The following is a 10,740-nucleotide window of genomic DNA, read 5'->3' as shown; positions in this document are numbered from 1 at the left end:
AGCTTGAAGCTAAATATTTAATTTTAAACTAAATATTTAGTTTTTTACTATATAGATATTCCAAATATTTGGCTAAAAACTAAATATTTGGAATAGATTTACGTATTTAGTTTTTATCCATATATTTAGATCTATTATGTATATAAAGTACAAAACTAAACATTTACTAAAAAATTGTTAGTTTAAAACTAAATATTTCCATCCATTCTAAATATTTAGTTTGTCACTACATGTTTAGTTTTTAACAAAATATTAAGTAAAAAAAATATTTAGTTAAAAATTAAAGATTTCGTTTTTTGATTGGATCTAAATATTTAATGTGCAAATTGAACATTTATTCATTAATTAAAGTAAATATTTAGTTTGTAAGCTAAATATATCACTTTAAAATAAACATTTAGCTTAAAATTATATATTTATTTTACAAACTAATATATATCTTTAAAATAAATATTTAGCTTTAAAATTAAGTATTTAGTGTTCTATATTTATGTATATATTTACAAGTTATATTTAATTTTTGACTATATATGTATCTATTTTTTCTAAGTATTTTTTAATTAAATATTTAGCAAAAAAATAAACAATTAGCTATAAAACAAAAATATTTAAATAGTTAAAAACTAAATATTTAGTTTGTAACTAACTATTGAGTTTTCAACTATATATTTAGTAAGAAAACTAAATATTTAGTTACAAAACCTAAATATTGAGTTTTTGAAAATAAATATTTAGATTAGATGTAAATATTTAATATGTAAACTAAGTATTTAATTTCATAAAATTAAATATTTAGTTTGTAAGCTAAATATATAACTTTAAAATAAATATTTAGCTTAAAATTATATATTTAGCTTACAAACTAAACATTTAGTTAGTAAATGTAAGATTTATAAATACATTAATTCAAAAAGTGAAAATATACATTTGAAAAACAAGACCTAAAACTCCATAAATATCCAAAAATATTTATGTTAAAATTTTACTTTGCAGATTTACAAAGTTGAGGTTGTTGGAGGTTAAATTCAGAGGAAATGAAAGGATTTTTTTTTTTTATTCGAGGATCAAATGTTTGCAGCTGATCATGATCTGAGCTACAGAGAGATGTTCACAGAAGATATCAAATATTTAGAGGAGGCTCAAAGGCACAGAGGCAGTCAGCCGGTGAGGCGTCCCACTGTGCTGCTCAGGACTGTCACTTCGCTTCAAACATGCAAGCGGGCCCGAGTGTAGTTCTGCGTGGGCAGGCGGCGAGGGGCTTGAGGTGGAGACAAAGGATTCACTCGGGAAGTTACAGAAAGCAGATTAATGAGTCCAGTGGCTTTCCGTAGAGAAGCAAGGAAAGCTGAATCAGACCAAAAATGAGTCAACAAATAATGTTTGTGAGGGACGAGCTCAACAATCTGCTTTGGTTTATGTCCACATATACAGATGTCATTTTTGGGAACTTTCTACAGCATAATCAAGTAGAAAAAGCACACAAAAAGGCTGTTATGGGGAACCTTTCACAGTAAAAGAGCCATAGTTTTACTTCAGTCTTTAAGACATGTAGATTTGCATTCATAACCGTCATTTTTTATAATAATAAATATGATATTTTTTGGCACAAACAAAAGAAAAAATATAAAAAGAATCTAGCATCTCTCAAAATGTGATTTTTTTAAAATTCATTTTCAAAATAAAAGTTGCTCTGTGCCAAACGGTATCATCTCGTTGCAGATAGTAACTAATGTTGTTCAGAATAAAATAATATGCGCTTTTAACTCATAAAAGATCTTTTTTTTTTTAAAAAAAAGTTTTGCTTTGGGTATAAAATCTGTGCATTCTGGAGGTAACGTTGAACAAACAAGACGTCTTCAAGTCAACAGGGATGTAAAAACCTACATAGTTTATCATCTCAGTTTTCAATTTATAAATAAATAAATGTAAAGTAAGTATTTCTTTAAAAAAATCATTTTTATTTTCCTTTTTTAAATGTATTTTTTGTTCTTTTTTCCCCTCCTTGTCCTCAGCAGTCTTACACTGCTGGGTTTTGTTATTTTAGTTTGGAGTTTGGTAGTCTTAGTTTGCAGGCTTTGTTTGTTTGTTTTCTTTAGTTAGTTTGCTGACTCTGACGGTCCACATGACTGGGTCAGCCGTCTCCCTGATTTATTTTATTTTTGTCTGAGGAACCAGAAATAAGAGTTATAGGGGGAAAAAATGATGGATGTCGCAGAGTCAATGATTCTGTGTTTGCGCAAGCAGTGAGAATGGACAGAGAATGACATCAGACCTTACGCACGAGCTGTAAGGACGCAAACCACATTTGTGAGGCTTTATCATGGAAATGAGCTGAATAAAACAGGAGCAACAACCACCTAACTCTTAAAATGATGCGCATTTATGAGAATTTAGTTGAAAGAATCTTCATCCCGCGGAGGTCAGAGCGGCGGGTACTTGCCTTGGATGAGACCGGCTGCATGGGCGCGTTGCTCGGGGAGCGCTGGAGCTGGGAGTCGCTCTCCATCTCGTTGCTCTCGGTGGTCATTGCTGGAAAGATTGTGACGATGAGCAACTTTAAACTCCTCAAAGTGGGTCCAGACCGACCAGTCAGTGCACAAACGGACTGATAGAAGGACAGCTCCACATCCAAGGATGAGGGCGCGCGGCTGCTGATGCGAGCTCACTCTTCACGCGCGGGTTTTTGTGTAAAATACAGATTCAATGAATCTGGTTATGTATTTTTTTTTTATTCAAAATTAGGGAAAATAATCATTTAAGAATAAGGCTGAATCCATCTGCTGCTGCGTCTTCCTCGGGCGCGCACCAGAACGCTCCAATGTGGCACAATCCTCCTCTCAAGTTGAAATCAGGTCTGTATCCGCGCGTCCGCGCCTTTGTGTCGGTCCAAACTCCCTCCAGGGATCCGGTTCCGAGCAGATTCAAAGTGAAATGTGCTCGTCACTACTAACGCACCGACTCAAATTTGAGCGCAATCGGAGGCACGCCTCTCCACGACGCGTGCCAGACGCATGATCCCTCACAAATGTTGGGGGGGATTTATTTATTTATTTATTTATTTGGCAGCTAAACCTGAATTCACGTCCAATGTATGTTAAGATCCGGATTTTAAAATGGAATAGATTTGTTTGTGCATATTTTCTTTCATGATTTTTCCCTGATGTGACAGATTCAGTTCACAGTTTTTGTAGCTTTTTTTTTTCAAAGAAAAGAAACGCATTTAATTGGGTTATCAATCACCCTGCTTTTGTTTTCCACCTGCCCTCTCATGCAGTCATACAACACCTGTGACGGCTGCCCTGCAGAGGTCTTAACTCCATTTAAAGTTGAGGCTAAAGCAGCATAAAATCACATTCTGGTCTTCTTTAAGATTATGATTCTCCAGCTCGTTTCCGTACGTTTTGTGGCACGTAAAAAAACTCACTCACAGCTTGTTCGCGACATTACTGCTTGTATTTTTGGTATTCAAAACTCAGCAGTTTTTGAAATATTGAGCAAAATATGCACCAAAGGAAATGAATGAGACATTATTAAAATCCTTCGAAACATTTGTGCACTTTTTTTAGGCTAATTTAGGCTAATTTAGCTTTTATTATAGCAACATGCTAGCTGTGTTTGGCTAATTTACACTACATGCTAAAATAGTGTCAAAATTAGTCATTTTCCAGTTTTTTTAGGCTAATTTTGAGTTTAGCTAATATTTTAGCATAATGCTAGCTTAAACATCTTCATACAATAAGAAACACAAATGTGAACACACTTCAGTGGCCTTCTTTTGCTAAAATTAGATTCCCCCCATATTTCAGCATTACGCTAGCTGTTGTGGCTAATTTAAACATTTTCCATTTTTTCCTGCTAATTTGGAGTTTAGCTAATTTTTTGACCATATACTTGCTGTTTTGGTAAATTTAGAATTTTTTTCTCAGTTATTTAGGATAATTTAGCATTTAGCTAATATTTCAGCATTATGCTAGCTGTTTTTGGCTAATTTAAATATTTTCCACTTTTTTAGGCTAATTAGGAGTTTAGCTAGTATTTTTACATTATGCTAGCTGTTTGGGCAAAATTAGATTTTTTCCATTTTTGGGGGGGAAATTTGGCATTTACCTAATTTTTCAGCATTATGCTAGCTGTTTAGGCTAATTTAAACATTTTCCAGTTTTTATGCTCATTTGGAGTTTAGCTTATTTTTTAAAAATATGCTAAATGTTTTGGCAAAATTAAAATATTTTTTCCAGATTTTTAGGCTAATTTTGAGTTTAGCTAATATTTTAGCATTATGCTAGCTGTTTAAGCAAAATTAAAATATTTTTCCAGTTTTTTAGGCTAATGTTACAACATTATTCCAGCTGTTTTGCCAAATTGAAACATTTTCCAGTTCTTAGGCTCATTTGGATTTTAGCTAATATTGAAACAATATGCTAGTTGTTTTAAAAAAAAATCTTTTTTTTGTCTATTTAGGCAATTAGGTGATATTTTAGCAAACTTTCAGCTTCAGCATTTTTTAGTTATAATTTTCAGCATTTTTAGCTAACTATCAGCTCTAGCATCTTCAGCAGCCACATACAGCTCAAAGCATTCACGCTTATTGTCGCAGGAAATGTTACATATCTAGTTTCTGATTGATTTTTGTTAAAATATCTGCTTCTGATGAAGCATTAAACATAATCACCTCCACAAATTTCCTATGAACTTCATAAAAGCAAAAGAGAAGCAGACTCAGTGATTTTTTTTCCTCTAAGGCAGAATAATTTTCTTCTATTTTTAGGTGGTCTTTCTATCTAGGCTGCATTATTTTTCAAAGGCTGACTTCAAATGTTGCTCTAAGCTTTGTGGAAGTCTTCTGGCAAGAGGCACAAAAGTGAAACAAGGAGGATGCCTGAGTTATCACATTAATAAGAACCCCGTAGAGCCGCACACAGCACGAGAAAATATGGAGTGGGGGAAATACACAAGCAAGGGCCCAAGTTTTCTACAGCAGAGCTGTCGTAGTTAAAAATAAAACTGTTCTCTTGGTGGTTTGCCATGAGGGTTGATCTGTCTGTGCAAACCCAGAAACCAGAACAGCTGAGAGCTGGAGGAGGCAAACGAGGACTCTGATTCTCCTCCCTCATCCTGCATGTGATCCACCCAAACAGAAGAACGGTAGGATGCATTGATCATCCAGTGATGATGATGAGAGGATGAAACAAGCCCTGTGCGGCGGAAGACAAGGTCCCAGCAGTGACAGCAGTCGTCATGGTGCAGCCGCAGCACCGGGGCTGCTGGGATAAATTGACACTGATTGTTGATCTGTGCCTCCAACTCTGACATCTGACTCTGCATGCAGAGAACACACAGTCAAACACAGTCAAACCTGTCAACCGCGGGACAAGCAAGACTGTGCTCCGATGGATCTCGCTTTTCAATTTTCTCAATTCAATTAGTAAATGATTTCATTATAATTTACTCCAAACATGAAACAGTCTGCTGGTCTGCAGTACGAACTGATGAGAGATAGTTATGACATGTGTGGATTGTGTCGACATATTTAAACTCAAAGGAGGAAATCTTTAAGTTCAGATTCTAAACTCACTTTAAAACAAGGTTGTCAAACTCAATCGCACAAGGAACCAAAATCCAAAACACACCTAAGATCGCGGGTCGAACAAGAAAAACATTTATTGAACACTCTAAAACTAAATGTTTAAAACTTTAAAACCGTAACTTTTTAAACACAATTGTGAACTATATATAAAACATTATTGTGATTATGCTAGTGTGAATGATGTAAGCTGAATTTGGCCACTGAAGATGCTAGTGCCAATAGCTGAAAATGCTGAGATTGATAGCTGAAAAGACTGAAGCTGATAACTGAAAGCGCTGAAGTTGATAGCTAAAAAAAGTTGAAGCTAATAGCTGAAAACGCTGAAGCTGATGGCTGAAAACCATGAAGTTGATAGCTGAAAAAAGTTGAAGGTGATGGCTGAAAATGCTGAAGTTGATGGCTGAAAACGCTGAAGTTGATGGCTGAAAACGCTGAAGTTGATGGCTGAAAACGCTGAAGTTGATAGCTAAAAAAATCTGAAGCTAATAGCTGAAAACCGTGAGATTGATAGCTGAAAACACTGAAGCTGATAACTGAAAGCGCTGAAGTTGATAGCTGAAAATGCTGAAGTTGATAGCTAAAAAAAGTTGAAGCTAATAGCTGAAAACCATGAAGTTGATAGCTGAAAATGCTGAAGCTGATAACTGAAAGCGCTGAAGTTGATAGCTGAAAATGCTGAAGTTGATGGCTGAAAATGCTGAAGTTGATAGCTAAAAAAAGTTGAAGGTAATAGCGGAAAACCATGAAGTTGATAGCTGAAAACGCTGAAGCTGATGGCTGAAAATGCTGAAGTTGATGGCTGAAAACCATGAAGTTGATAGCTGAAAACGCTGAAGCTGATGGCTGAAAACGCTGGAGTTGATAGCTAAAAAAATCTGAAGCTTATAGCTGAAAACCATGAAGTTGATAGCTGAAAACACTGAAGCTGGTAGCCAGCTAAAATATTAGCTAAATGCCAAATTAGCTTAAAAAACTAAAATAAAAAACAGCAAGCATGTAGCTGAAACATTAGCTAAATTTCAAAACATCATAAAAACTTTAAAAAGCCTAAATTAGCCAAAACAGCTAGCATGTAGCTGAATTATTAGCTAAACTCCAATATAGCCTAAATAATTCCTAGTAAAGGCTAAAATAGTCTAAAAAACTTTAAAACCGCACATTTTTAACATAATTATGAATATAAAAAGGTGGGAATATTATTCCAGAATAAATCAACTTAAACCTTAAATAACTTTCTATATTTTACTCTCCATAAAAACATATTTTGTCAAATTTATACAAATTAGAAATTAGCGCAAGATAACATTAGGCCGTTAATAAGAATAACATGTAATTATCTGGAGGGCCGGATCTGGTGTCTTAACTTTGACACATGTGCTTTAGAAGGTAAAACTTCATGCTTTTATTCTGAAAAAGAAATTTAAATTCACTTGATTGCATTATTCAGGCCACCAGGCATAAATTCAGAGTAAATGAGGCCAATGAGCTGAAACTAGTGAAATGAACTCTAACAAAAAAAACTAGGAAACAAGAAAAAAGTGTCGTCTTTAATCAAGGATTTTATGGGATGTTTTGACACAGAAGAACAAACTGCAACCTGATTAAATCAGTCAGGATTTCAGTTTAGCATCAATTAAATGTCTCAGTTCAGATTACTGTGAAGGTTCTGCATAATTAAAGCAGATTTACGCCGTCGTTTATTAGTCGCTTCTGTTATTAAACTGTCCAGTCAGAACCTAAAATAAACTGCAAACTAACCCCCAAAAATAGGCTTTCCAAAACATTTTTTACTTATTTATTTTCAGTATTTTATTTAAATTATGTACTTACATTTGCTGCCCCTACCACATGGAGCGTTTAAATTAAATGTTGTTTTTATTTTCCAACTGCAATCCATTTTTTTGTGACCTCTTGGCCCAGAACTTCCTTCTAAAAGAGATTTCTTAATCTCAATGGGACTTCCTGGTTAAATAAAGGTTAATTTAAAAAAAATATACATTTTCGCACATTTGAGTTTTCCACTTCTTTCGTTTTCAGGTGACTAATAATTCCGAGCGTCTCAGATCATCTCAGCGTTCGGAGTCATCCCTCCTCATCACGGAGCTTCAGCTCTCATCTCGTACATCATGGAGGGTAAATGTGGATTTTATGAAGTCCCTTCACCCATGAACACACATTTACGGACGGCGGTAGAGCTGCAATGACACGAGCAAAACATAAAAAATAACTTCTGATACTCAATGATGAGGAGTATCATTAAGTAATATTAGATTTTTCTATGATTTGTTGAAACAGAAGAGCATAAATCATAATAAAACCAAATAGAAAGGTGTTGAACACTTAAGGAGCCATTTGGGTCAATTTCTCCCCAATTAAAACCCAACAGGAGCCATAAAGTCTTCAGTCACCCTTTAGAATAATCAGATCTGACATGATGTATTTAAATAAACTGTGTTTTTTGCCATAAATAAAACATAAAAATGATGCTATTTTTAAAAAATATAAAACAGTTTTTAACTTTGCATGACTTCCTTTCAAAATAAAAGACATCCTACACTGTAGGATCATGTCAATGCAGTAGAAAGTGTAAAATCATCAGTAATTTTTTTTAAAAACTGCTTATTTTACAGTTTCTGCTGCATTTCAGCTACAAATTCATAAAATAAAGCAAAAATGAAATGAGAGCTCATTAAGTTTTACTCTTACTTTTTTAAAAACATTTTATTTTAACCATAAAGAGTCACAATGGAGGATTAAAGGTTGCAAACCCCTGCTCTAGAATGCAAAAACTGAACAGTTTAGGTTGCAAATTATAAAGAAAATCTGCTTAATTTAAGGTCTTAACAGCTTTTTTTAATCAAGGCTTTCAGTTTTGCTGCAATAATATACTTAAACATTTTAAAAAAATAGATTTTTTTAAATTATGTTTTGAGTTTCCAAAAATGTTTGACTAATTTCTCATTTTTACCCTAACATGCAGGTTAAAAATAAGATTTTTTAACGGTTTTGTGTTAAATGTTTTTTTTTTTGTTACTCAGGTGAACTCCAGTGATGGAGTTCTTAAAGCTTCATCCACAGGAGACGTGAGAGCGACCTGACCGGTTCTTTGCTGCCATCTAGTGATACATTCACAGAAAATAAAAAAAAATAGAAAATAAAAAATGCCAGCTCAACACTGCTGGAAAAAAAGTGCACAAATCTTAATAATATAGGTATATATTTATTCATACAGATTCATTTATACTGGTTAATTGTAAAAAAAAAAAAAAAAAGGAAAAGTTGTACAGTAATTATATGAACTACAGTCATTGTCAAAACTTTTTTGAAAATGTTCAGGTGTCGACCAATTAAAGGACACAGACCGACCAGATTCACCTGTTCCAACTGCTCCAGTGTTTGGGACCAAAGCGCCAAAAACAAAAAAAAATAAGCATGTAACCCGATGGAGTTCTGACACACACCTTACTGTCAAGAAAATGTGAACATGTAGTGTTGATTTTACCGAGAACAACGATAAAAGAGGCGGAGTTTTTTGTACAGGTGAATCTTCAAGTGACAAAAATATGCCCTGTTCTGGTTTTCTTTAACAGTCTCAACCCGTTTCTGACACTTTGATTTAATCCCCCACGAAAAAAAAAAAAAAAAACACTTCCTGTGGACCTAATTGAATCTTCATTTGGTTTTGCCTTTTTGGGGGCAGTTTGAAAAAAGCACAACTTTAGGAAAAAAAAAAAAAAAAAAAAAAAAGTCTGGGTTTGCAGCACAAACGTCCTTCTCCTTGACGGAAACATTCAATAAGTAGAGCCCACTTCATCAACAAATGTCACGGAGAGAGCCTCCATTGAAAAAACAAAAGGTCAAACTCACATTTAACATCGAGCACAATTGCACTGGTGCCAACACTTCCTCTCAACAGAAGCTACACAAACTATTTGAACCAAAAACAAAATAAAATAAAAAAAAAGGGCCAAAACTCAACTTCAAAAACCTCATCCAAACCACAGCAAAGACGAGCTGAAAACGAAGGAAATAGTGTTGAAAAAGGAAGAACAACTATAAAATAAAAGTGACAGAACGCTACGGAGAGAAATTAGTATCACCCCCATTTATGTGTGCATAATTCTTGATTTGTAGCTCGTATAAAACATTATGTGCGCAAGTACAAAAATAAAAAAAATTCAAAAAAATACAATTTACTCATGCGCAAATTAAAATTATAACAGCTTGAAACTAATTACACTCAAAAATCTTTAAAAATCACTCATTACGTATGAATTTGTTGATAAGTGATGCGTTTAAATACCGCTAGAATGCTCGGTCATCAGAGTTCTCCTACCAGCCACTTTGAACTTAGACTATGAGTAATATCCGGTAAAACTTGACATTTTCCCACTTTCTTAAACAGATTTACCCAATAATTAAAATAAAATTAAAAAAAAGTCCAAATAAACGTTTTATCCCACGGCGAACGCGAGGCCCATCTAAACACCCACAGGCTGGAGAGGCTTGATCATAGGAAGCAATGAATTCTGGGAAATATTTTTAAGTTTTAATGTTCTTAAAACACGTATTTAGACTTTTTTATATTAATTATCGGGCATTTCTGTGAGAAATTGTCAAGTTTTACCAGATATTATTCACTAAGTTTAAAGTGGCTAAAAAGGAAACTCTGATGACCGAGCATTGTGTCGGTATTTAAACGCATCACTAAGACGTGAAAAGAGTCTCATTACAGATTCGTGTGTAATTAGTTTCAAGCTGTTGTACTTGTAAATTTAATTTTTTTATTTTTGTACTTATCCACAAAATGTTTTATACAAGTTACAAATCAAGTAAAGTGACGCACCAATCAGGAATTGTGGGCGGTACTACTTTCTCTCCGTAGAACACAGCTGGTGAAAGAAAGTGCGAGACGAAGGAAATCCTCGGGGGAAGGGCTTCGATACTTAAAAGGGCGGGTTTGCAGTTTTTCGTAGCCCTCTGGGACTAAAAATCCATCCATCCTTGTAAGTTTGAGAGTCGCTCCGCCACCGTTAATGCGAGTCCGATTCGGTTCTGACGGGAAAAGTCGCACGCCGTCTTCCTTCAAGGCCTCATAGGAGCCGTGGAGGCGCCGACTCCCTAAAACATTCGGCTCTTTCATTGTCCTGGTC

At 34.4% G+C, this 10,740-nt stretch overlaps 2 protein-coding genes and 1 long non-coding RNA gene across 6 annotated transcripts in view; 1 reads left to right on the top strand and 2 right to left on the bottom strand.

The window, feature by feature from the left end:
* Positions 1-3,754, bottom strand: part of LOC112145972 (SH3 and cysteine-rich domain-containing protein 2) — a 54,199-nt gene extending 50,445 nt beyond the window's left edge. Inside the window, exon 1 of one of the 4 annotated variants that reach the window (XM_036213169.1) lies at positions 2,441-3,754. In XM_036213169.1, coding sequence (XP_036069062.1) covers positions 2,441-2,527 — 87 coding nt within the window. In that variant the 5' untranslated portion in view covers positions 2,528-3,754. The remainder of the gene's footprint in view (positions 1-2,440) is intronic. The other 3 variants (XM_036213167.1, XM_036213170.1, XM_024271496.2) reach the window with 3 other exon arrangements.
* A 3,607-nt stretch (positions 3,755-7,361) lies between these two features.
* On the top strand, positions 7,362-9,207 carry LOC118599043. The gene is made up of 2 exons (XR_004948313.1): positions 7,362-7,720; positions 8,626-9,207. It is a non-coding gene; the product is annotated as an uncharacterized LOC118599043 (long non-coding RNA).
* Positions 9,208-9,478: 271 nt separating this feature from the next.
* fbxl20 (F-box and leucine-rich repeat protein 20) overlaps positions 9,479-10,740 on the bottom strand; it is a gene marked incomplete in the record, with an annotated part of 16,655 nt that continues 15,393 nt past the window's right edge. The window contains 1 exon segment of the mRNA XM_036213166.1: positions 9,479-10,740.

The sequence above is a fragment of the Oryzias melastigma genome, linkage group LG8 (assembly GCF_002922805.2).
Source record: "Oryzias melastigma strain HK-1 linkage group LG8, ASM292280v2, whole genome shotgun sequence".
NCBI classification, from domain to species: Eukaryota; Metazoa; Chordata; class Actinopteri; order Beloniformes; family Adrianichthyidae; genus Oryzias; species Oryzias melastigma.
Note: the sequence above shows the minus strand (reverse complement) of the source record. Positions and strands in the feature narration are given on the sequence as shown.